This window comes from Podarcis raffonei, chromosome 2, assembly GCF_027172205.1.
Source record: "Podarcis raffonei isolate rPodRaf1 chromosome 2, rPodRaf1.pri, whole genome shotgun sequence".
NCBI lineage: Eukaryota > Metazoa > Chordata > Lepidosauria > Squamata > Lacertidae > Podarcis > Podarcis raffonei.
The window spans coordinates 30354954-30382368 of NC_070603.1; the positions used below are offsets into that span (position 1 = coordinate 30354954).

Below are 27415 nucleotides of genomic sequence, written 5' to 3' on the forward strand. Positions count from 1 at the left end.
CCGGGAATGACTACAGGTTGTCAGAAGTTAATGCTACATTACTTATTGAAATTCTTACACTCACGTTTTTGTGCAGACTTTCCCGTGTCTTCATAAAACAGCTGGCTGAGGGTTATGTTCCTCAGGGAAGTTACATCAGAAACCATATCCTTGGATCTCCTTAGATCATCAATGTGCACAGACTGCCACATTCCTAGCAATAGACAGAAATACTTTCTGTGACTACTGCCGTGAAGTTATCATGGCTCAGCGCCTGAGGGCCCCAGTCCTGCCACTGACAGGCCTATAAGAACTGCTGCTGCAGCTACCGCCTAGGAGGACTCCCCTGCTCAGAGCCTGAGGGCCCCAGTCCTGCCACTCACCACCTGGCCTAGGGCTCTATAAAGGGCTGCTGCTGCTGGGCAGAGAGGGCTCCGTTTTGTTTTCTTTTTGGTTTAAATTGCTGTTATTTTTTACCTATGTCATTTTAAACTGTGATATTAATGCTTTATTCTTAGTTTTAGATTTTGATTTATGTGGAAATTGTTTCCCATTTGGTTGTGTATTTTTTATGTGGTTTATTTTTTGTTTATGACTTTTTAAATTATGTAAATCTTGTTATGCTGTAAGCTGCCTTGAGCATTGCTTTTTTAACTGTGGAAAGGCGGCATACAAATAAAAAATGATGATGATTTCAAAAAAAGAAAAATCCAGTGCAGGACAGATAGGGATGAGCCTAACTACCTAAAGGCTCAATAATACTGATTTCTTATTTATTAGACTTATATACCATCCTTCATCAAAAGGTATTCACAGTATGGGCATCCTTTAACCCTGTCTGCTCTCTTTGTATTGTTTTCAAAAGAAAGCAAAAGACAGCAAATATTGCATTTATTAGAGAAGTGTCCTGACCACAAGATTCAATTTGGACCTCAATTTGATACTTCACAAAATAGCCCTATTTTCTTCTCTATTTGCGCTGATATCAGGTATTTATTCTGAGTTGCAACAGCATTCCAAACTCACTGAAAACCTCATATTTATTCTACATCCCACTGCACCAGTCGTGCAGTCCTACCTCCATGAAATCCCACATAGGAACTTCCTCCTTCAATGCGAGATAGCTTAGTGATGAAGAGCACAAACACTGAGGCTTCACACAGGTCTATTTTGTTAATTTCATTAACAGCTGAGTATCTGTAAGGGAAAGGAAACACTTGTTGGCAATTTCAAGCGGCAGTACAGAGGACACTACTACCTAATCACATCTCATTATCGCAACACACAAGGCTTACTTTTCCACCCCAACCTAACACCAAGTTTTAAATGTTCACTATGTTCCAAACTGCGGGAGGCGGTGGAAGACAGGAGTGCCTGGCGTGCTCTGGTCCATGGGGTCACGAAGAGTCGGACACGACTAAGCGACTAAACAACAACAACATGTTCATATAGCTTCACACAAAAGCTTGTCTTCCCTCACACTTTCCCCAAGACCTTGAAAAGGGCAGACCTTGAAAAAGCTTGTGGTAACTGTTAGCCATGAGTTCAATGCTGCTCTAATAAAGAAGCTGGAAAATATAACACATGCTATGCAACATACTTGGCTGAGGCAACAATCTGGGCACTGAGAGATCCATTTTCAAAGTCAGTCTGAATAATCAGTATTTTAGTTCCAGGCACAACAGAAAGAGAATTCCTGGGAGAAAACAACAGATGTCACAAGAATGGTTAAAAGGGTATTGTATTTCAGGCACAGAGTGGATCATCACCCACAACAGTACGGTACCCAGATTTCAATTATCTGAAAGACCACCTCCTTCTCTATAGACCATCTCAGGTGCTGAGACTGGCAGAGGGGGTCCTCTTGGTAGGTTTGGGGTGGTAGTGGTAGCCTGGGAAAGGGCATTATCTGTGGCTGCTCCTAAGCTATGAACTCCCTCCCCAGAGATGTGTGTCTGGTACCTTCATTCTACAGCTTCCAGACAATGCTGAAGACGCAACTCTTGTATATTTTTAGGCCCCACTTTTTATGACTATATGTTGTTTTTAATATTGTCACACACCACGGCACCTTAGGGTGAAGGGTGGGTGATAGATAAATAAACATCAACTTCCATCTATCCCAGCAATCTGAATCTATAACATAACCTTAAATGCTATCACAAGCCCATGCTTATTCTCTACCCATCTGTTTCACTCAAAAATTCTGTTACTGTCATCTTCAATGTGGTCTACAAACCAAGTGGACTGAGAAACGCAAGCCACTCACCGAATTTCTTTCAAAAAGGAATGTTCTGTGTCAAACTGTTGCAAGAAAAGAACTTTTGGAATGCCTACATTGTCCAATAGTTCTGTCTTCAAAGTCTCTGTGTCTGCCGCAGTCAAGAGTCTAGAGAAAGTTGTAACCTGAAACGTAAAGAAAAATACGAGATTTCTCTGTCAGAGATGTACAAAGCCTTTTAAGATTTTTGCACAACTGCACACAGTTTTGAAACAAAATGAAGCAATATGGCATGGTAGTCTAATGTCCAATAAAATTAAGGTTAGCCCCACCAGCACCACATACATTAAGGAGGCCCTTGAGTTGCTCTTAGGATCTGAGTGATGCTGACAGCAATCAAGAACCCAACATTTCTGTTAGAACAAATCCCAAAAACTTGGTTGTCAACTACTAGAACTATTTGACAACAAAAATTCTATTAGATCATGATGGGAATGAAAATAAAATTAAAAGGGAAGCAGAGAGGAAAAAAGAAATGCAACTCCTGTTTGAAGGAAAAGGTATAATCTGCTGAGTAGTTTTTAGATGCCTTACTTTTTACCCTGACTTAAGCAGTCTAGACGTTGCTAATTTCTTGGACAGTCTTTCCACTGCCAAAGGAAGCACTAGGAAATCATTCCACCAACAAACATTGGCAAAACAAATCTTATTTGGATTCTCTAGATCTCTGGCCGCATATAAGACACCAAGAATGCTGGCATCTGAGTTGCCAAAAAAGCAAAATTAATTGTATCACCTGTCACCTGTATCTGCTGTTTGAACTTTTAATTTCAAAATGTTTCTAGCACATGGAACACCCATGGCGAAGCGAATAGCAAGATATTCACTGTTTCATATTGAATAAGATCAAATAAAACAATACAACTTGGTTTGCTGTTATGAGAGGCATCTACAGTATGCTTTAGATTTGCATTCTCTCCTCCCTTCTCCTTCACACACAAGCCCAAGGCTTGCTGTAGCACATTCTCTTTACAAACCGTATATCACCATTACACTTGAACTGGACCAGTAGCTACATTTTACCTTGCTGTAAATACTGCTTGATGGACAATTTAATGAAAGTAGGCCTGGTAATGGCTGCTTCACTTTTACCCATCAGGAATATCTTAAACCTTTGTACAACCAGTAAAATATAGCTCAGACCAGACTTTTGACTTAACATTTTCTGACAATATAGAATAATGATCTCCAAGGTGAAGAGAAATATATTTTCTGATCCATATGCTCCCATGTATAGTCTAGAATTATTAAAGTTCTAATGCCATCTCAGGAGAGCAAAACTCCTAATGTATTAAAAAAAGAACAAAGAAGTATTTCAGAACTCACCTCAATAAAGGTTGTGTGACCCCTAGACTCTGTCTCAAGGCAAGAACGAAGGAACTCTGCAAGCGAAGTGTGATGTTGCTGCTGAAAGTATACCTTGGCCAAGTCATCTGCCAGAAAGGAACCCAGCCGCGAATCACCAAGGCGGACTACAGAATCAGGCGTTGCACAGTTTAACAGGACCAACTTGGCTTCTTCTTGTACTTTTCGCATCAGTTCCTGAGGGGAAACATCCATTTTCAGCTTCTCTGTCACCTGCAAGACAACTGAGGCACAGGTGTCAGGATGGTAGCCAACAAAGACATCAGAAGGGGTATATTTCTGCTGGCCCATAAAGTATTTTTCTGTTTCAACTGTTGTGAAGCTTTCCACCCATTTCTTCAATTCTTCCACAGTGTCTCTTTGCCTCTTGCCCAACACAGTATTGATGTCTAGGTAGTGCTTTTCAAGCCTGTTGATCAATGGGATGGGGAAATGTTTGTAGACCACCTCTTTCTCCTCAATGACAATCAAACGGAACTTAGGGTGCACTCTGCATTTCACTCGATGGGTCCCCAAGCCCAAGTCAACATACTTTTGACCAGCAAGTTGAACGTAATACTGGTTGAGGGCATCGTAGAGGCTTTCATACAGATTCTGCAGGTTGAGAAGAATGACCATCTGCCCTGTCTCCATACAGATCTTCACTCGGTTGATGTTTCTGCAGATCTGGGTGTATTCCTGGTCTTTGGGAAAACTGGAACCAAAAATAATTTCTGGCTGCTGTGTACCTTTGAAAAAAGCCTGCTGCAGGATCTGGAGGGCTGCATAATTTTCCGTCAACACCAGCAGGTAACGGCATTCACCATCCTCATAGTCACTGTAAATGTTCTGCTGAACTAGATCAATTGTACCAATGTCCTCACGGATGGCATCTCCTTTATCCGAGAACCTAGACATAAAAATGTTCAAGGCCTCAATACCTTCTTTACCACTGAAATTACGGAGAACTATCTCTGCTAGTTCATGGGGAGCTGGCTCTCTTTTCAGTTTTTTGGTTAAAGCAAACACCATTTTTATGAGACTGTAATAATCACGCAACCCAAAGAACTCCTTGCCTTGGGTCTTGCAAATTTCCTCATAAGCACTTGCAAAGATGGGAAAGAAACGGTCAACTTTGTGCAGGACGGCACGTTCTGAAGAGCATATACCCTTTGCGCTTTCTATGAGTTCCTTCTTGTTTGGTTCTCCACGGGATACAAAGATGCCTCGATTCATCTTAGCTGGATCCAGTGCCCAGTTAGAGATCCCAATGAAGCCAACTTTTTTATGAGGGAGTGGATCATCATCCACACAGCCATCTTCCAAGAGCGGGTGAAGGGTCTTCAGAGGCATTTTGGGGGAGTCTTCAGCCAAGCCAATTTCATCTAACACCACCACAGAGACATACTCCTTTAGGTTCTTTCCTTCTTGGAAGCGAGCACAATGCTTGAAAGTGTTGATGATTCCCTCAGGGGTAGAGTGTGGGCTGCACTGAAAGGACACCAAATGGATTTGCTTCAGTTCTTTATAAAGCTCAGTATATGCAGCTTGGCCTTGCATGGCATCAGCCACAATCGTTTTGGCAAGAGATTTGGAACTGCCAGGCTTGCCAATGAGAAACAAGGGGATTTTAAGTTCAATGCAGATAACCATCATAAAAACATTTTCCTTCAGTGCCAAGTTCTTGGCGATCGTTTCCCTCAGAGGTAGGTCACTCAAGAAGAGATCCTGAACTAAGCCAATTTCTTCAAGGATTCCCTTTTCATCATCATATGGCTCTGGAAGGATGGTGCTGATGACTCTGCGGTACTCCCTTTTCCTTTCCAGGGAAGCATGGTAGCAAACACCCACTGAAAGAACCAAGGACCAAATGACTGGGTCTCGCTGGACAAAAACTTTAGCTGCCTTCCTCTCTGCAACTTGCTTCTCCAGATGTTTCATTAGTAGTTCACTGTGGCTGTGGAACCACTTGAAGACTTCCACGCAGCGTTCCACATCTCTGAGGCTGATAAAGCTGCATTCATCATTCCTTTGCCTCATATATGTCTGAGACTCAAAAAGCACATCTGTTATTAACTGGAGCTCAACATCAGACATTGGTATTGACCTAGTAAGTCTTTGTACAATCTGCTGTATATAGAGTTTTTCAGTAACGTTGTTCAACTGTCCAAAATCCCACACTAGAGGGATCATGCTAGGAGGGAGCGCATGGACACGGTATACCAGCTGCCTAAGAGGAATGGAGCCAAGCTTTTCCTTGGTCTCCTGTGCTTTGACACGGTAGCCTAAGCCAGCCGATTCCAAGCGCTGAATCATTTCCCCTGTATGCTTGCGATAAGGATTGCATGCAGCTATGATTTGCAAACCTGAGTTGTGGACCAAAGGCTGTCCTTCAACTGTGCGATCACACAAGACTTCCTTGATGCTGCTGACAGCTTCAGTAGTGTTGGCTTCATCAAAAAACAGGATGGTGTCAAACTGGTATTGTTGTTTATTGTCAATAGCAATGTCTTCTGCTTCCCTGACTTTGGCATAGATTGCATCTGCTGTGGTGCCTCCATGGACCTTGACAAGCTTCATGTTATCGGCATCAGCACCGCTCCTACGTAGTTCACACAGGAATTTTATTAGCCTGGTTTTTCCACAGCCAGTTTCTCCCATGAGGACAACAGGGATACCACACCTGAATCGCATTTCAATGGCAAGGATCTTTAGCATATTGTCTGTTGTGAGCTCATACGTATCATCAGGATCAATTGGCCAATGTATTCCTAAAACCATGCAAAGTTTCTCAATTTTGTCATGTCTGGGCAGTGCATCAAAATTAATGTTGAATGGAACTCTCTGAAGGCACAATCCCTGGTATAGCTGAGCTGTCATTACATTTCTCTTGATGACACTCCCATTCAAGGGATTGATGGCATCAATACCACCATTAGCACTGGGTTTGAGATGAAAGCCAATGAATGTCATAGATACAGAATCCGCATTGAAAAATATATATGGGTGGGGTTCTGACTCCCACTTCTTCCGAATACGAAATGGAGCAAGATCTTCTTCTGTGACTCCTTCCATGTCAAAAAACTGATTCCCAGGGCTTTCATCAGAAATGTTTAGAGATGGAGTAGCAAAATCCTTTGCCATTAAAATCATAAATGTGACCACGAAATTTTTGAAGCCGTGTAAAGCGTCGTCGACAAAAGCAGCATTACAGAACACCGAAGTTTCACAATTTCTCAGTTGAAGGTTCAAAAACCAAGCAAAGTTTCTCAGTTCTGACCAGGAAGGATCTATCACTCCACAATGGATCAGGAGCATCTGCAGGCACTCTGCTGGTGTCCCTTCAACAGAGCCTTTTTCATACTGGAATGTGTCAAGACAATCTCCTCTGCTAGATCTTCTCAAGTACTGGTAGGGTCTCTGAAAGGCTTCGCTACGGAACACTTCCTGATCTATACCTGGGTCTGAGCAATCATAGGACAGATTCCTCTGCATGTCCATTTCTAGGACTTCCTTGGGAGATCTGCAGGTTACTTTGGGGAACACATCCATGAAGTTGTACTTCAGTCCTGGAAAATACTTTTTTTTAAAAGAGAGAGAGAGAGAGAGAGAGAGAGAGAGAGAGAGAGAGAAGGGAAAGGTTATCCCAATATCACACATCTTGGTCACTCATACTATTTATTTATTTATTTGTTTGTTTGTTTGTTTGTATAATTTTTCCACAGCTTTTAAACTGATGAGTTAATACTGCTTCTCATTCATTCAATTTTCCTGGATAATTAAAAAAATATCAGTTATCTTAGCACACATACAATTTTAATATCAACATTCCATAAATACATGATTATGCTAGAAATCATTAAACTCATTAAAAATGGGAGCTTTGCAATAGGGTTTTTCAGTGGTGTACTAGCAAAGAACCATGTAAGTACCACGAACCTTGGTAAGTTGGATGTGGTCAAAAATGAGATGGCAAGAATAAATATTGACATCCTGGGCATCAGTGAACTAAAATGGATGGGAACGGGTGAATTCAGCTTGGATGACCATCATATCTACTACTGTGGGCAAGAATCCCGTAAAAGAAATGGAGTGGCCTTCATAGTCAACAAAAGAGTGGCGAAAGCTGTACTGGGATGCAATATCAAAAATGATAGAATGATCTCGATACAAATCCAAGGCAGACCTTTTAACATACAGTAATCCAAGTTTATGCACCAACTACTGGTGCTGAAGAAACTAAAATTGACCAATTCTATGAAGACTTACAACACCTTATAGAAATGACACCAAAGGAGGATGTTCTTCTCATTATAGGGGATTGGAATGCTAAAGTAGGGAGTCAAGAGATAAAAGGAACAACTGGCAAGTTTGGCCTTGGTGTTCAAAACGAAGCAGGGCAAAGGCTAATAGAGTTTCGTCAAGAGAACAAGCTGGTCATCACAAACACTCTTTTCCAACAACACAAGAGACGACTCTACACATGGACATCACCAGATGGGCAGGATCGAAATCAGATTGATTATATTCTCTGCAGCCAAAGATGGAGAAGTAAAAACAAGACCTGGAGCTGACTGTGGCTCAGATCATCAGCTTCTTATAGCAAAATTCAAGCTTAAACTGAAGAAAGTAGGAAAAACCACTGGGCCGGTAAGATACAATCTAAATCAAATCCCTTATGAATACACAGTGGAAGTGAGGAACAGGTTTAAGGATTTAGAGTTGATGGACAGAGTGCCTGAAGAACTATGGATGGAGGCTCGTAACATTATACAGGAGGCAGCAACAAAAACCATCCCAATGAAAAGGAAATGCAAGAAAGCAAAGTGGCTGTCGAACGAGGCCTTACAAATAGCGGGGGAGAGAAGGCAAGCAAAATGCAAGGGAGATAGTGAAAGATACAGGAAATTGAATGCAGATTTCCAAAAAATAGCAAGGAGAGACAAGAAGGCCTTCTTAAACGAGCAATGCAAAGAAATAGAGGAAAACAATAGAATGGGAAAAACCAGAGATCTGTTCAAGAAAATTGGAGATATGAAAGGAACATTTCGTACAGAGATTACCATAATAAAGGACAAAAGTAGTAAGGACCTAACAGAAGCAGAAGACATCAAGAAGAGGTGGCAAGAATACACAGAGGAATTATACCAGAAAGATATGGCTGTCTCGTACACCCCAGGTGGTGTGGTTGCTGACCTTGAGCCAGACATCCTGGAGAGTGAAGTCAAATGGGCCTTAGAAAGCACTGCTAATAACAAGGCCAGTGGAAGTGATAATATTCCAGCTAAACTATTTAAAATTTTAAAAGATGATGCTGTTAAGGTGCTACACTCAATATGCCAGCAAATTTGGAAAACTCAGAAGTGGCCAGAGGATTGGAGAAGATCAGTCTACATCCCAATCCCAAAGAAGGGCAATGCCAAAGAATGCTCCAACTACCGCACAATTGCACTCATTTCACACGCTAGCAAGGTTATGCTTAAAATTCTACAAGGCAGGCTTAAGCAGTATGTGGACTGAGAACTCCCAGAAGTGCAAGCTGGATTTCAAAGGGGCAGAGGAACCAGAGACCAAATTACAAACATGCGCTGGATTATGGAGAAAGCTAGAGAGTTCCAGAAAGACATCTACTTCTGCTTCATTGACTCTGCAAAAGCCTTTGACTGTGTCGACCACAGCAAACTATGGAAAGTTCTTAAAGAAATGGGAGTGCCTGATCACCTCATCTGTCTCCTGAGAAATCTCTACGTGGGACAAGAAACTACAATTAGAACTGGATATGGAACAACTGATTGGTTCAAAATTGGGAAAGGAGTACGGCAAGGCTGTATATTGCCTCCCTGCTTATTTAACTTATATGCAGAACTCATCATGCGAAAGGCTGGGCTGGATGAATCCCAAGCCGGAATAAAGATTGCCGGAAGAAATATCAACAACCTCAGATATGTAGATGACACAACCTTGATGGCAGAAAGTGAGGAGGAATTAAAGAACCTGTTAATGAGGGTGAAAGAGGAGAGCGCAAAATATGGTCTGAAGCTCAACATCAAAAAAACGAAGATCATGGCCCCTGGTCCCATCACATCCTGGCAAATAGAAGGGGAAGAAATGGAGGCAGTGAGAGATTTTACTTTCTTGGGTTCCATGATCACTGCAGATGGTGATAGCAGCCACAAAATTAAAAGATGCCTGCTTCTTGGGAGAAAAGCAATGACAAACCTAGACAGCATCTTAAAAAGCAGACACATCACCTTGCCAACAAAGGTCCTTATAGTTAAAGCTATGGTTTTCCTAGTAGTGATGTATGGAAGTGACAGCTGGACCATAAAGGCAGATCGCCAAAGAATTGATGCTTTTGAATTATGGTGATGGAGGAGACTCGAGAGTCCCATGGACTGCAAGAAGATCAAACCTATCCATTTTGAAGGAAATCAGCCCTGAGTGATCACTGGATACTTTGGCCACCTCATGAGAAGAGAAGATTCCCTGGAAAAGACCCTGATGTTGGGAAAGATTGAGGGCACAAGGAGAAGGGGACGACAGAGGACGAGATGGTTGGACAGTGTTCTCGAAGCTGCCAGAATGAGTTTGACCAAACTGCGGAAGGCAGTGGAAGACAGGAGTACCTGGCGTGCTCTGGTCCATGGGGTCACGAAGAGTCGGACACGACTAAACGACTAAACAACAACTAGCAATTTAGGACATAGTAGTTCAATACCCATAGGTACTTACAGATCTAGTTTGTTTTCTTGGTGATGAAGATGTTTGAAGAATTTCTACAACATACAAATGACACTGTTTCCGCAGCCAGAGTTTCCCATGTATATCTGCCAGGTACTGTAAAACTAAGAGCTTGAACAGAAATTCTGGAATTCCAGAATGAACCTAGGAAAATACAGAAATGTAGTAATTTTAAAAAGACAAATGAAATTTTCCTCCTCATTGAGTTGCCAACAAACCAATAACAACCAACTTTATTAAGTGATGGGTAGGGTAAGGAGACAAAGTTCTGCCAAAACCATGCTATACTCACTGAAGAAGTGATATCAAAATGAAATATCATAGGCTGTTCCTGGTACTTAGGGTGCAGGTATGGGAGAAGAGACTTCAGCACTTTCCCTTCATCCACGTGGGGGTCTATCAACCTAATAGTTTTTAATGGCACTTCAGAGCAATGTAGTTTTGCTTCCATTTTCTGTTGCAGCCTCTTTACATAGAGAGATTTTCCTATTGTTAATAATAAAAACATATCTGAGTTATTAATGGGCACAGCAGGCACACAATGGATTGGTTTGAAACTGAGAGCACTCAATAGTCTGGGCTTCTGCTGAGCAACAAGTAGGAGGAATCTGGGTGAGGGAGAGAAACTGATCCAATAAACACTTGGATACAGCTAGAGCTGTACTAACTGTTTATCCCAAAATGTACAAATCACAGCTGCCGCCACCTGCACTGTAACCTCTGGTTTTCATCTTGGAATTATCTCTGTAAAGAGAGGTACTATTCCTTCCACCATTGAGAGCCAAGTGTGGTGTAGTGGTTAAGAGCGGTAGTCTCGTAATCTAGGGAACCAGGTTCGCGTCTCCGCTCCTCCACATGCAGCTGCTGGGTGACCTTGGGCCAGTCACATTTCTTTGAAGTCTCTCAGCCCCACTCAACTCACAGAGTGTTTGTTGTGGGGGAGGAAGGGAAAGGAGAATGTTAGCAGCTTTGAGACTCCTTAAAGGGAGTGAAAGGCGGGATATCAAATCCAAACTCCTCCTCCTCCTCCTCCTCCTCCTCCTTGTGTCTAAGCCTGGGACAAAAACACTAAACAGCAGGCTGAAATACTGATCAAGTAAAACTACTCTTTTAGACAGACACTGAGCCTGCTGTGTAATGTGCCCCTTGCCCCTCATTATTCCTGGGCTGATCTTTCCAGTCACAAGCTGAAAGAGCATCACAGAAGGAAAAACAACAGACCATGTTTTATACCCTCAAGTTTTAGTCTACGCATTCTGAAACATAGATGGAAAACTAGATGTACTTAGTTCACTCACCTACTCCAGCTCTCTCAGAAGCTACAATCCCAACACACATTTGGTCCTTGAAGACAGAAGCCGATGAACTTTGTGTTGCTTTGTAATGATTCCCAAGGTAGCCCTGAATGTCCTTCAGGGGCTGCTGAGGGATCATGTGAACTTTGAACTGGCTGAAGACAGAAGGGACATAGCAGTGCTCTCTCTCACAGTTGCAGAGAATCACTAGCCTATAATCATCTTGATGCTTTAAGTGAAGACTCTGGAAAAGTTCCTCAGACCTGTAGCCAACATCGTAGCTCAACTCATCTGCAAACAGCAAGGTGTAAATCTTTTCCCCCTTATAGCCTGGAGTGAGGCACCGCCTCAAAAACAGCGCCACTTGTTCATAGCTGGTTTGTGGTGTGCAGAGCAGGACTTCATCGTAAGAGGGTAGCATCTCCCCTGGACTGTTCATGTAGATGGCCAGTGCCGAAGCCAACACCTCAGAGCGAGGACAGAGAATGAGGTTAGGCCTGCCAGCATGAAGACCTTGTGGCAATTTTCGCATAACACTCCGCTTTTCCAGATCTGCCAGGGTGGCCAAGTAAATGCCAAGGGTTTCAATGTCCAGGCAGCCTGGAAGGAATGAGCCCATATTTCCCATGTACGACTCCCAGATGTACTCCAGTTGTACAGCCAACTCTTTCCCTCTTGCCAGCGGCCCAAATAAATCGGCAAAATTCCTCTTTGCTTTTTTAGATGCTACTTGGCGGGAGACCTCCTGGATATCTTGCTTGCTGCAGTTGTGCTTTATAAATGACAGCATCGTTAAGGCAGCCTCACTGGGGCACTTTGAGCCAAGCTCCTTGCACAAGTATACAAACTGTTCTGCCATATAGTAATTCAAATAATAGTACTGGGATCGCTTCTCTGACATAAACTGGTTCCACTTTTCCAGGAAACTCTCCATCTTTCGGCAAATGAGTGGCAGAACATCTGTGACGTCTCCATTTCCAATAAGGACAGAACTAGAATTTAAATTGAAATCCATGCAAAGGCAGAATTCATGGTTGGCTGAGCAGTATACACTAGCGACCCAAGAGCGGAACAGCATGTTTCCAGCAGAATGAAGGTCAATGAAAGACAGTGCAAGCCTCTGGACACTAGAAAATACCTGGGTGCAGAAGAAACACAGCAGAAGACAGACCAATAAATCTAAATAGCACACCACCAATGAATGTGAAATATGCATTACCCATTGCCACCCTTACTACTAGAATGCCTAAACTAGCCTTGGCCAACTCCATTTGCTTAGAGACAGAGCTACACCAGCTGAAACTATGGCCAAATTGAACTTTTAAACTGGTTAACCTAAATACATGAAGGCGGTATCAGAAACTGGTTCTCCTAACATTTATTAATTTAAAAACTGACACACCACTTTTCATTTATAGAGCTCAAAGGGGTTCACAATATGTATTAAAATAATGGGGGGGGGGACATTTACTCCCTGAATTTTTCTTCAACCTTTCTCCCTTCAACATTCTGTACAGGCAAGCAGCCAAGCTCTGGTCCAAGGGCATTCAGGGTGTAAAATTTTAATTGTTTTAAAATTTATCAGGAACACTGAAATTTAGAAAGGGCAAGTGAGCCAAATGATGGAGCCATTCAATTCCCAAAGGAGCATCCTAATCAGCAACAAATCATCACAATTCAATGCGATGCAAACTTCTGTGAAGTTTCAAATTGTATTTTACATCTCAGGGGAAAAAAACACTTTCTGAAATCTCTACAATCTCTCAATGGACACAGAAATGCAGCATGACTGAAGGAAGAACCCCATTACTCTTGTCCCCCACCACATATCCCTCAAAGGACAATATGAGTTTCAAAATACAAACAGGAAATTATGCCTGGAAACTGACCTCAGAAAACTTCTCTACTTCTGCACCTTGTTCTACCTTGCCTGACATCAGCATCAGCTTATTCATCAATTCTCGGAGTTCTTCTAGGGAGTATTGCCGTTCCTCTTCTTGGCCACCGTGACTTTCTGAGATAGTCAGGCACAGGACAGTATCCAGAGAAACCTAGAAATAAATTTAATCATTGCTTTACTTCCTTATGATGTCATACAAGGTCCCCCCCCCTACTATATGTAGAGATAGCAGTTGTCAGCGGTAAATAGGTTTATGCTAAATACTGAGGGGGTTGCACCAAATTATGAGGGCAATGTCTTTGGAAGGATGCCAGTAAAAAGTTGTGGCAAATGCCACCAACAGAAAATAGCTCTGTGATAGCGAATTCTCAAGTTCACACTCATGAACACTATGGGAGGAAATCCCTGATCGACTTAATGGTGTTACAACAGAGAGGCACCCGGAAATGATAAAGGAAGCAATTTATTGAAAGAGACACTTAGAAAGGGTTATATCATTCACTTTATAGCAGGCTGTTTGTTGGGTGTGGTGTACAGAAAAAATAGCTACTGGGAGAAGAGGAGAAAGGTTACAGAAACTGGGACAATATACTACAAACATGGTCTCACCTTCCGGCCTTCTGCTGGCGCCCTAATTCGGTAGATTCCCTTGCTATTGATTTTAGTTGCCAGTGAGATAGATGACAGTTCCACAGAACCATGACTCTCTTTTATTGTTTTTAGCCATTCCAAGTATCTCGCAGAATCACGCTGTAGGGTTTAGGGAGAAGATATACTCTGAATTAGTCCCATACTTTATCCCAGAACAAATCATATGCTGATAATAGTATAGGCATGGATGACAAGGGAGCATGGTGTGTTGCTAAATGACAATCCTCACTCAAGGACATAATTATTTGAATCTGGAAGATTTCTGTTCCGCTATTCTGTACTGTGAAGCCCAGAGATATTTCATGAAATTCAAAGTAGCTACTGAACCCACCAGCTGGTATGATACACAAAACTGCAGTGTATGCGGTAGAATAGAGCACAGGCATAAATTATATTCACATACAAAGCACACACCACTCTGCAGAATGTAGGTTTAAGTAGCTACAAGGTGGATATCCCTACAAAATCTCAACGTCCACGCCAATAATTTTCTACCCTTCAATATATCTACAGTAAACTCACACCTGGACACGGGTGGCGCTGTGGTCTAAACCACAGAGCCTAGGGCTTGCCAATCAGAAGGTCAGCGGTTTGAATCCCCGCAACAGGGTGAGTTCCCGTTGCTCGGTCCCTGCTCCTGCCAACCTAGCAGTTCAAAAGCACATCAAAGTGCAAGTAGATAAATAGGTACTGCTCTGGTGGGAAGGTAAACAGCATTTCCGTGCACTGCTCTGGTTTCACGAGAAGCAGCTTAGTCATGCTGGCCACATGACCCGGAAGCTGTCTGCGGACAAACGCTGGCTCCCTCGGCCAGTAAAGTGAGATGAGCGCCACAACCCCAGAGTCGTCCGCGAATGGACTGAATGATCAGGGGTCCCTTTACCTTTAAACTCACACTGGATGCAGTATCTTTATAAAATACGCAGCTTAATAAGAGCAGATATACACAGATGAACTAAGGTCCAACTCCAGGAATTACCAGTTTCTTTGGGAGGTTGTTGTCACTCTCCAGGGCTTTCCAAAGTTTCCTCAAGCACTTCATGAGCTCCCCAAATCCCGATTCCCGTTTCAAGTCATACAACAGGGAGGAGTAGCCAAGGACAGCATCATGGAAACAAGCCACACGATCCACATCCATGTCATTCTCTCCCGCAGAGATAGAAGCTAAGTCCACAAATACCTTCAGCTCATTCTTATCTAAGGCAAATAAACAAAGTGAAAGACACCCCAAAGTTTACTGTCTATAAGTTCCACCCCTGGAAGTACTCCATGTCTTTCTACTAGGACCTACATCTTTATTCAGTGCTTGACACAAAGTCTGCATTACTTACGTTTGCTTCCTTTGCTTTTTATGTGAAGTTGTCAAGTGGAGTAAACCACAAGGAGGCAAAAGAACTATTGTGATAATCTGAAAGGTGTTTCTCAGAGGTTCTGAAAAAATGACATTGTGGGCTATGCTGCCCTCTCAAATTAAAAACAGGAAATGCATCTTGCTCTTTGTCCATTGGCCATGCCCCCCAAACATTAGTCTGCTTCATGGCGACCTACAGGGAAAACCTTGATGCACTCTCTGAACCTATATAAGGAAGCTAGATCGTAGGTTGGGCCCATGCCATGTGTTCAACACTTCTGAGATGCACCCTTCAGAGGAGAACAATTGTTCCTTCCAAAGGTGGCATGGTTGGATTGAAGAAAGGTAAGATCTCAATTGGGTGGGCTCTCTATTCTATGACTTCCCCTTATCAAACCTGCTGGAGGATTTGCCTCCCAAAAGCCACCTCATGAAAAGCATATTTACCAATCTTATGATGCCTCATAAACATTGCTGAAGTTGCCCATGCAGCTTCCCCACACACCTCATTAAGAGGTACATTTGATAAGAAAGCTGCCATAGTCACAGCCACCCTGAATGCACTGAAATGTGATTTTTCAAACAGGAATTTTGAGGGGTTCATAAGCTAGCATAATACATCAACCTTGCTAAAGTGGAACTGGGCACCTTCCTTAGTGTGTTAGGATGAAAAATAATAAAATAAGGAGTTCATTAACAGAACAAAACCTGTAACACAGAAATGCATTTTCAGTGCTCTCCGTACGTCCAAGGAAAGCCATGCTTTTTCCAACAGATGTGAGGGAGAAGGACAAGAAAAGTTGTTACCTATGCAAAAAATAATTCACTTTGGGAATATATGATGGATCCATTCTTAAAACCACTCTGTCCAAGTAAAAACTACGAAAATAATTTGCTATGGAAAGTGTTGTTAGTTCAATAATTTTTCTTGCTGAAGTGATTGCTTCTCTCAACCTTGTGCATATCTCATTTAAAGATAAGGCTGCCTGTACAAATAAAAATATGATGGAGACATGAAGTGGAAAGAGATCCTCCTTCCTATGCCCGGCCAACATTTAAGTTTGTGTGCACATGCATATGTGTCTTGAGTGTAGAGCTATGTGTTCCCCACTGAGTAAGGAAATAAGAAATTTAAGGGAGAAAAACAGGAAGCATGAGACAAGGGAATGAGAAAGGAGTCGGTGGCTGAGAAATGGACAATACAACATCCCATTTTGGGGTCCCTCCTGCACTGAGACATCTTGCAGGTGCCAGCTTGTACAGAAAACAAAATGAGGAAATACATCATGTAATACACCTATACAGTGGTACCTCGGGTTACATACGCTTCAGGTTACATATGCTTCAGGTTACAGACTCCAGTAACCCAGAAACAGTACCTCGGGTTAAGAACTTTGCTTCATGATGAGAACAGAAATTGTGCTCCGGCGGTGTGGCAGTGGCAGGAGGCCCCATTAGCTAAAGTGGTGCTTCAGGTTAAGAACAGTTTCAGGTTAAGAACGGACCTCCGGAACGAATTAAGTACATAACCAGAGGCACAACTGTACATAATATAACAGTGTACAAGTGTACATCATATGTCCAAGTAACTTTTTAGACTTTTAGAAACAAGAATGGCAGGTGCACATCTGTTCTACCTTCCAGGGATTCTTTGACCCAGCTGACAAAATCCCTCCTGAGTGCCAGCTCCTCAAGGCATCTACGACGTGGTTCAGTTATGTCTTGCAGCCATTGTTTTACACGCATCAATTCAGTACTCATGGAGGAGAGCTTCTCTTCCTGAAACTGGAATTTCTGTACCTGAAAAGGGAATAATAGGATTGTACTGCACATTAAGGATGTGCAAAACCTTTCCCTTGATTTCCATCTCCCATTTTTCAACCCCATGGTGCTGGGTTTCAAGAGGAGGCATCATGGATTGTTTCAGACATGGCTCCCCACACCTCGCCCCTCTCGGGAACCTGCAGCTGCACTCAGTGTTCAAATGGCAAGGGATCAGGATCACCCTACCACTGCTGCCCCACTGACCGCAACTAAGGCTTTTGTTTGCTTGTGAAGGCTTTTACGGGGGGGGGGGGGGAAGGAAAATGAATAAAATCATAAAATCAGACAGAAGCCATGTTTAGCTGTCCAAACCAGTGGAACCACAATATCTACATCGGAAATTGAACCAGATATTACCATGGCATCCATGCAGCAGGGGAACATTTATTTATATATATTTTTCCCTTTCGGAAAACAATGAGTTAGGCTGCTTTATAGAGAGAAATTTGTTGAATGCTGCAACTATTACAGATTCTATACAAAGGAAAATCTCCCAGGAACTGAAATCCCCTTGTCTTTACAAGGGGGGGGGGAACTATGGTAACGTGCCATCCCATGATGAAACATTTTGGAGATGCTGCTCAGAGTATAGAGTAGATGGCAAGTGGCCTTATGACATCGTAGCCTCCTGTAACTCTAATGCAGAGTTTGTGAAAGCCATGTAGGTAAGATGAAAGCCTCTAGCACCTAGGCACATCTTTTATTCCATTAAATTTATAGCCAACCCCTTCCTCCCAAGCTGCCCACAATGGCTATGATTTCAATATCACCACACCCTTACTACTTCTGACTCTTTGTGGGGATGCAAGTGAGCTAAACTTGACTAGGTATGGCAAATGAACAGCACATGCAGTTAAATTTGCAAACTGTTACCATGAGGTAAGTAGCTAGTTGTATCTGCCCTTTGATATCCTGATTGCACTGGTTGCTACACATCTTGATCTACTACTCAGTAGATACCACATGGATGAATACTCATCAGGACACACCTGACTCCCAAAACTATATTGAGTAGCATAGATTGACTATTTAGTAGCACAGAGATTATCTTTCTGCCAGTCAAAATGTCCTTAAAAGTTTGTTATTTTTTTGTTTTGTTTTCTCCAGTTACACAATATCCACATGGCAAATTGAGCCATAAGTTATATGTGTCTTACAGTGGTGTGCATACTGCGTTTAGATGGTTCTGCAGTACGGAATAGAAATACAGTATAGGGCTAGATTCAACTAAGTTGGCGTTCTAGGGGAAGCCAGAAAAAGTTCCACCAATGCAAAAGGACTTTCCCCTCTCCTCTTCCTATGTGCCCCTGCATTTTATACAGTACACAGTAGGAGAGAGGATTGTTCTGTCTTGCAAGCAGCTACACTGAATCCAACCCATACAATTGCCTCTTTAATATGATTATAAAATTCTATAAACCAAATGCCTGACAGTATTAAGTAGCTAGGAATTGGGGGGGGGGGACCTAATGGCTGGACATCCTTGAGGAAAGCAATTCACAAATGGGGTGTAATTACAAAAAAAAAAACCCTCTTGTCTTCAGTGAAGAAAAACCATGCTAAAGAAATTAAAGAGATCCAAAAAGCCAAAGTACTAAACAACTCTATATGTAATCCACATTTTGTGTACCTGCGATAACGTATAGACCCAAATGAAAAGTGCACACTATCAACTTTTGAACAGAATGAAGCTACCTAAGTTTACTGGATAAGCTCTCAAACTGTGGTTTCAAAGAAATATACTTACCAAGTTAAGTAACTGTTGCAGGACTCTGAAGTCACCAGAGAGATTCAAACCTTCCCTGACCTTGTTGATAACCTTAGCAGAGTCCATGGCCAAATGCAATTCATGATATTGCTGGATTTGTTGAATCCGCTCATCTATCCATTCTCCACCATCTTGACGCTGTAGATTGCACATAACCTGAAAATCCTTTTTCAGATCCTCGTAACGGTTAGTAAAATCTCTGAAGAGCATGTCTACTTCAGAAAACATGAGCTCTCCAGATTTCAGACTGTTATACAGCCTCAAGAATTCACGGTAACAAGGATCAAAAAGAGAGGGAGGCACTTCATCAAGATCCAGAGCAGCAATATCTTCATCAACGACAAGTTTTTTGGCTGCCCACTCCCAGCAGTACTGGAAGACGTCACTCTCTTTAAAGTTATTCACAATTTCTGCTATCTTCTTCAGGGCTGGACTCAGGTGGTAATATGTCTCAATTCTATCAGCACCCTGGGAAATGTCTCTCACATTCACAACATCGTCCAGTGCTTTTGAGGCCAGGTTTTCACTGTGCTTCTGCTCTATTTCAGCAATATCCACTGAAAAGTAAAGAGAAAATCAGAACTTGGACACACACACAAAAAAAACTTCAGTGGGTCTTATCTTTGCTATACAATGGTTCACATTGCAGCATCAAACACCAGACTGTGACGTTTGTTTAAAAAATGAACAATTTGCAATTTCTACCCAATTGTTCTACTTGGATCAATCTGCTTTTCTGATGTTGGAGAGTTCTGGGACATTCTCATTCTCCGGTTTATTTCCACTCCCAATCTTTAACAATCTTTGCAAAGGAAAACTAACAGAGCCAGAGTTTTAAAATTACCCTCCCCCTTTAAAAATACCTTTTATATACTCTTGCACTTTCCTGCACATATTCAAGAGGGATTCCAAACAGTTTTTCTCCCTCTTGACACACAGTAGTTCTTGCAGCCTCAAGTCAAGTATTCCTTCTAGTTTTGATCTGTGCTCTTTTTCATCAAACAGCGAAATATGCTTGGGCCCTGAAATGAAAATTGCCAATTACAATCACTTGCACAAAATCCCTATTTTCTTTCCTTTTACAAAACTTGGACTCACTATCTCCCAAATAAGCTCAAGAGCATTCCAGAACTCTGCTTCTCAACAGCTGGTGTGCAAATACCACTAAACTGTGATTTAGCATTACATGCACAAGCCACCCTGAGCCCAGGTGAAGCTTCAGGCTTAAGTGCTTCCCTTGTCTCCTATCCCACGATTGGATAAAAACAAAGATCAACCAAAGGGTGCACTCATTTTTAAGAAGGAATATCTTTAATACAGCAGGAGTAACACAACACAGTGGTAAGCAGATTGCTCTGTCAGTGTAAGCATTTCTGCTTGTCTGATGGAGCAATATGCCCTCTCCTTTGTTTGCATGCTGTTCCAAGGGTTCTCCCAACCCACTGAGCCAATTATTTGGGGGGAGGAGGGGAGTGGACAAGGGAGACACAGGGGAAGGAACATGTGAAAAAAGGTCCACAGTGCTAGGGGAAGTCCTTGAGAAGGCTTTCACTGGTAGGGCTCATTAGCTGAATCCCACCCCATCCTTATAAAAGGCTACAAATAGCAATCACTATCTTAGAAGAAATATTCTCCCATCTTTCACACACAATAGGCATGCTAATTGTATGTGAACCTAGTTTGCATGTCATGCTAAGCCATGACTTACTGGGACTCTGCAAATGTGTGGGCTACTGGAGAATGGAACGAACACTGGCTACAGTCTGTAATGAGGAGGAGCTTAACCATAATCCTGGGCTCAGGCAATACACTAAACCAAACCTTAGCTTAGCTCAGCATGGAATGGGAGTAAAATAGACCAGGCTGCAAACTCCTAATTCACAAATTCACATGGTCCTGGTGAGCCATAGTTTGGCTTACTACGAAATGTGAATTTGGCAAATGACAGCTACAATACATGTGTCAACTAAACACAAAGCCACTATATCTGCTTCAGAAATGCAGTTTTAAAACGATATGCAAATTCAAATTGACATTAAATGGATATGCTTTAATTGAGTAACATTTATTAGCATTTCTTAACTGGACTTCGGTCCTATATTTTACACATCTCTCCCTTTATATATATAGATAAACACACTTACTTAATTCCCAAATGGACAGAAACTGCTTCTTGTGCTTTAAAACCAGCTCTAAATGTTTAACTAGGATATGGCCTGTCATGAGTTCATCAGAAACCTTCGTATATACAGAGTCAGCGCTGGCCATTAGCTCCTGGGCTTCTTCAGTAAGTTGGTCCAGAATGTTTCCAACCACACCTGTTAGATCAGTCAGGTATTTTAAAAACAAGCAATCAACCTTTGTCCTTAGGTGCTAAAATAACTTCATCCCCCATGGCAGCTGGAAGCAAGGTGACCCCTTTAGGTTTCCTTACTTCTCTCTGTTCTACACACAGTTTGAAAGTTTGCTGCCCTACTTACAACAACGGTGACCCATTATTCGTCAGAAGAAATAAAATATAAAAGAATTGCAATAGCCTGCAACATCATACTCTTGCAATACGCACAATATTTGTGTTTCAGCATAAATCCTCTACCAGTTATTAAACCTTAACTGACTTTTCCTTTCTACAATGTCCAATACATTCTACAATCCTTTCTACAATGTCCTTCTATTCAACTCTGTTTTGATATTAAATAACCCTCTGTGCTCCTTTCAATAATAAGATATTTCCCACCTGCTCCCAGAACTTTACCCATTAAATGATAGCTGCACTTACCATTGAAGATGAAAAGATGCTTGATGTCTGGCCAAACAAGCAGATGATTCAGCACGCCTTCCAAATCTCTTATAGGCATCCCTGCTACATCAGTTGGCCATGATTTTATGATGGCAGCGGATACAAGTTTACCCAGCTTGCTCAAATTGTAATGAGATATCAGTTCAAGGAGATTAGTCTGTTCCTACATAAGACGCAAAATATGTAGAGGGTTCAGGGCCCTGGATGTTTTGCCGCTAGAGGCAATGTAAATGTTCTGGATACCTGGAGAAGGCAAACACCTTCTCCAGGTATCTCGAGCCTGTCGCTAAGGCAACTGCCTCACCTCGCCTCATGGGCAGGCCAGACCTGGCAGGATTAGATATCGATGAGTCTGTCATTTTATTTTCACAAATTTGCTACATCATTTTAAAAAGTTTACTATTCATAATGCAGCCCAATCCAACAGATTCCAAAAGGAACTTGCTTTCACAGATCTGCTCATTGTGAGATTTGCCAAATAATTTGCTGTCCTTTCCCAAAGGGTAAATTATATGGCAATAGAAATCGATTTAAATTTGATGAGACAAAAATACAGTTGAGGAATGACTTTGTAATCCTAGGATTGTCACTGAGAAGGGTTTATCCACACAAAAATGGCTCCCAGTTACATGATTTGTCAGCCTGCCTTGATTGGCAATCCAGGAAGTCAAGCTGGATTTACCTGTGGCATTGAATCACAAACCTATTATTGCTTACTCCCACAGTCAGGCACATGGAGCATAATCTCAACAAAGTAACAGTACTTGGAAAATAAGTGTAGGATTCAGAAGATTTTAGATATAGTACCTGGTATGCTAATTTTATAGCATCTATGGCACAGTTTTCAAAAGCTTTGCTAATCATAGGATCAAATTGTTCCATTTCCTCATGGCAACAGCAGTAGGCTTTAATCTGTTTAACAGCAGATTCCTATCAGGGAAAAGCAAAAAGAAAAGGAAAACATTCTACCTGGTTCCAGTTATTTAAGATTATCAGATAAGGAAAACATGGAGGGAAAGTAATTTAGGACAATAAAACAAAGCAAATATATTTTTCTAGTAATAGTAACTAATGATAATTTTATTATTTAAACCCTGCCCATCTGCCTGGGTTGCCCCAGCCACTCTGGGCGGCTTCCAACACATAAAAACATAATAAAACATCAAACTTTAAAAACTCCCTGATGATCCTCCAGTCTGTACTGTACTGTGGATTAGCATAACTGGAGGATTTTTGTTATTGCTAAGTGGCACTGTCCATTGCAAAAAGGTGAGACTTTTTAAGGAATGACAAAACAGATTTTTGTGCCACCTTGATGGATGGGAGGAATAGTTGCACTTTAAGAGGTAGCTGCTCCAGGAGTGGAATGTAAGTTCAGCTGAGACAGGGACTAAAGAGATCAAGGGACATACAATTCTGCTCCCACGGCAGCTGCTCTTGCTTGGGCTCAGAGTCATTATCTGATAAGGAACTGCATTGCCGCTACCCTACATTGCATTTGGCATCAGTGGTTCATAGGGGAAGGGAGTAAAGGGCCTGGAGTGTCTCTGTGAGCAGGGAGATCTCTCTCTGATGACCCAGGGTGGGGTCTCCTGATATGCAGAACTGGGGAGAGGCCTCTTCTTCACTAAGCTCCTAAGGAGGAGTGCATCAGAACCACCTTGCATTTGAGAAGCTTTATGTTGGTCGAGGGCAGAGGGAGAGATTCTGAAAAAGAGGAAGAAGGGGACCTGGCCATTCAATACTTCATTTAAGATTTCTGCGCACTGGGTCTCTCCGAGTGCCTGATAAGATTGCTTTCATTAATGAGATCTGGGCCAGAGCTGTGGCTTGGTTGGCTTGATAAGACTGCCTTTCCCTATCCATTTGCCTTTGTAAGGCCAGGTGTTGACCCAGAAAAAAAGATGGGGATCAGCAAAAGATGAGGCTCGACAAGGGATTGTAACTTGAACTTAAGTTACTCTCTGCTTGTCTCTGCTGGTCAAGCTTCCTAGCTCTGTTAAGGAAAAGGATCTTTCCTCAATATGAAAGTGACATGGAGTGACAGCAGACATCTCCTGAAACAAGATTGCCTGGAAGGAGGAACTGACATGCAATTTAATTGAGACACTTCCTGTCTAGGCTAGTATGCCATAATTTTACACAGGCTACCTGGCTCTAGAGTCCATCAGGAAAAGGTGGTGTGTAATATTGTGGGGCTGGCCATGCCCACTTTCAACTCTGGCCACACATATTTGGCACTGCTCATTGCTGAAAAGTAGCCATGGGGAAAAGGTTTCCCAACCCTGATTTAGATTGAATGTGATAGTTTCCATTTCACATGATACAATATATTCATCTCAGTACCTTTTTGATTCTGCCTTCCATATCTGTGATTAAAGTTTTCTTCCACTCTTCTGTGAAAGTTGTATTAGCAAAGTCTATTTTCAAAAAATGATCCCAAGCCTAAGAAAGAAAATTATTATTCAGTTAAATTAACCCAAATTAAGAGCAGAAGGGGGTTGTATTTATAGGCCCTTGGTTCTCCCTGGCCAAGGCCCTCTTTTCTTCTTGTTAGAAGAAAAGAGCAGCCTGCGACAACAATCCCCTACTCTTTCCCAGTAGGTGAAAAATACAAAAAATGGAATGATGAAGACGACAGGGATAATGCCTGCATCTTTAGAAGACAGGTTGCATGCTTCACAGGAGCTTTTAAAAAGTGGCAAAAAATAAGTGACCAGATCCCCATCAGCGACATCAGCATCTGACAAGAGAGGAGTCATTTCGTGAGGCCTCTGCAGGGTCCACTAGGGCTGCCAACTTACCCCATGGGCTCCTGGCAGTGGCAGACTTGTAGATGCCAGCCTCACCTTCCTTCACCTGCCACCTTACCTGGTAGAGGCCCATTTCAAGACTACATGCAAAAGGAGGACTACACCTCTCCTTGATGCTTACTGACTTGCAACTGGGATTACCTGGCAGAAATGGAACTGTAATGGGCTGTTGTCAAATAAACTGGCAAGCAACTGTCCCACCTTTGCCCCACAGTGTTTGGCGAGCCTCTGGGGGAAACCTACTCAGGCTTTCTTAAAAAGCTGGGACCAGGCATGTACACCAGTCCTTAGCTAACATGCCTACTCCTCTATGCTTTCTTCTACTGAGCATATACTCCTAGTCTGTGACCTCTAAGAGAGAATACGTTAAGATCCCACCTCTCTCTTTCTTTCTCTCTCTCACACACAAACTTTCTGTAGTGGTTAAGAGCGGTGGACTCGTAATCTGGTGAACCGGGTTCGTGTCTCCGCTCCTCCACATGCAGCTGCTGGGTGACCTTGGGCTAGTCACACTTCTTTGAAGTCTCTCAGCCCCACTCACCTCACAGAGTGTTTGTTGGAAGGGAAAGGAGAATGTTAGCCGCTTTGAGACTCCTTCGGGTAGTGATAAAGTGGGATATCAAATCCAAACTCTTTTTCTTCTTCTTCCTCCCACCATTTTTATAATTAGGCTAGGGGCTATGACTGGTCATTTTTGCACACCAATAAAGCACTGGGTTCTCAGTCACTATGAAGTACAGAATCTCTCTCTTAGAACACAGTGCAACTGCTGGGTTCAAGTGCTGGACTAAGGAGAAGCTTGGCAGTCCCCTGCTCTATGTAGAGGAGCCACCACACTAACTTGGATATATTCCCAGTTTGGAAATGAGTGGCACTCCACTATCTCTCTCTCTCTGCATGGCTTCGATGATTTGCATCTGAGCAACAGTGACTCTAGGGTGGGCTCTCTGGAACCAACTTTGGATGGGTAAACCTTGTATCTATGGTGTGACAGAAACCACAGATCTTAAGCTATCAAACAATAAACTCTCTGACATTTCTTAACATGTCAGAAGGAGCACATAGGTATGAGAAGGAAGTAAGGGCAGCTGCTAAAAAAAACTCATTGAGTTAAAAGGAAAAAAACACTGCGTACTGACAAAGATTCGGATAGCTGTAGTTGCAAAATACAAACCTTAAGTTCTGCTGGAAATGTGAATGTAACTGAAGAGGAATATGAACAACTTTCTAGCAAAGGTTTTGTCAAAACTTGACGAAACCAGGTCCTGGTATCTTCACAGAGCCTTTGGAATATTTCTGAAACCTATTATGCAAAAGGGAAAGTTACAAACTGCTGAATACAAATGCAACCTACCACTATTGAGATTTTTACATTTTGGTTTTTATCACACAGTTCTCCTATCGATTCCATTCCTCTCTCTCTCTCCCCACCCCAGCATTTACTGCTCCCTCCTTCAAGTATAATCCAGTAGGCACATTCTGGTATAATAAAGAGGTTAAGACAATACAGAATATTCTATATATTAAAAAAAGAATGCAATACACAACCTAAATAGTGAGAGATAGTACTGATACTGGAGAAAGATGTCAACTTTTCATTCTACTTTATGCATCTCCCATATTATTGGGCACTGGGTGGTATTTCACATATACAAATATCCATTCCAGATTTTGGTTAAAATTAAGCACCTTTTTTAAAAAGGTAAAGGACCCCTGACAGTTAAGTCCAGTCACGAACAACTCTGGGGTTGCGGCACTCATCTCGCTTTACTGGCCGAGGGAGCCGATGTTTGTCTGCAGACAGTTATTCTGGGTCATGTGGCCAGCATGACTAAGTCGCTTCTGGTGAAACCAGAGCAGTGCACAGAAACACCGTTTACCTTCCCGCCGGAGCAGTACCTATTTATCTACTTGCACTTTGAGGTGCTTTCGAACTGCTAGGTTGGCAGGAGCAGGGACCGAGCAACGGGAGCTCACCCCATCGCGGGGATTCGAACCGCTGACCTTCCAATCAGCAAGCCCTAGGCTCAGTGGTTTAGACCACAGTGCCACCCGCATCCCACAAAACACCTTTACCTGCCAGTAATTAAAAAAAAATTTTTTTAAGGATCTATTCTAAACTAGATTTTAGAACTATTAATACAAATTCATTTAGAAGTTGTAAGATATCAGAGTAAAGAGAATCTTCTTTAGCCAATGCAATTTAAGCAGATGTTTAAACCAGTTAACATTACATACTCAAGCTTGGGCTTTTGTGCTCCTCCACTGTATCCATTTCCAGTTAACTGCAGCTTGTTGTTATTACTAAAGCATGAACTATAGTTAGCGTCAATCAGTATTTATTGAAACAAGTCAGGATCATTAATTATTACTTAAAGTTTGCTTTTTCAATAAACCGTAGTAAACACTAACCACAGTTTGTCCATTTGCAGTTCATTAAAAACAGTTCATTACAAAAGAAAAAGAGGTGGCCATCCCAAGTGAGGTCCACTTAGCATCTTCACTGACACCATCTGGTCCAGCATTCTGTTTCCAATACCAGCCAACCATGCACCTCTATAACTCAAATGGCATGAAGCTAAGGCCATCTCATTTCAATCCCCAGCATCTGGCAGTCAGAGGTATCATGTCTCTCTGAATAGAGAGGTTCCATTTGGGATCTTTGTAA

The 27415-nt window shown here is 42.2% G+C and overlaps 1 protein-coding gene across 1 annotated transcript in view; it reads right to left on the reverse strand.

The window, feature by feature from the left end:
• LOC128407329 (E3 ubiquitin-protein ligase RNF213-like) overlaps window positions 1–27415 on the reverse strand; it is a 98028-nt gene that overhangs the window by 36437 nt on the left and 34176 nt on the right. The window contains exons 15-33 of the mRNA XM_053375552.1: window positions 25922–26050; window positions 24281–24379; window positions 22742–22864; window positions 21914–22097; window positions 21279–21452; window positions 19998–20156; window positions 19114–19691; window positions 17180–17342; window positions 15171–15388; window positions 14150–14290; window positions 13530–13691; window positions 11644–12778; window positions 10638–10831; window positions 10337–10489; window positions 3587–7183; window positions 2249–2385; window positions 1580–1675; window positions 1058–1176; window positions 65–193 (exon numbers count right to left, since the gene is read on the reverse strand). Of these exons, the coding sequence (XP_053231527.1) occupies window positions 65–193; window positions 1058–1176; window positions 1580–1675; window positions 2249–2385; window positions 3587–7183; window positions 10337–10489; window positions 10638–10831; window positions 11644–12778; window positions 13530–13691; window positions 14150–14290; window positions 15171–15388; window positions 17180–17342; window positions 19114–19691; window positions 19998–20156; window positions 21279–21452; window positions 21914–22097; window positions 22742–22864; window positions 24281–24379; window positions 25922–26050 (7690 nt within the window). The remainder of the gene's footprint in view (window positions 1–64; window positions 194–1057; window positions 1177–1579; window positions 1676–2248; window positions 2386–3586; window positions 7184–10336; window positions 10490–10637; window positions 10832–11643; window positions 12779–13529; window positions 13692–14149; window positions 14291–15170; window positions 15389–17179; window positions 17343–19113; window positions 19692–19997; window positions 20157–21278; window positions 21453–21913; window positions 22098–22741; window positions 22865–24280; window positions 24380–25921; window positions 26051–27415) is intronic.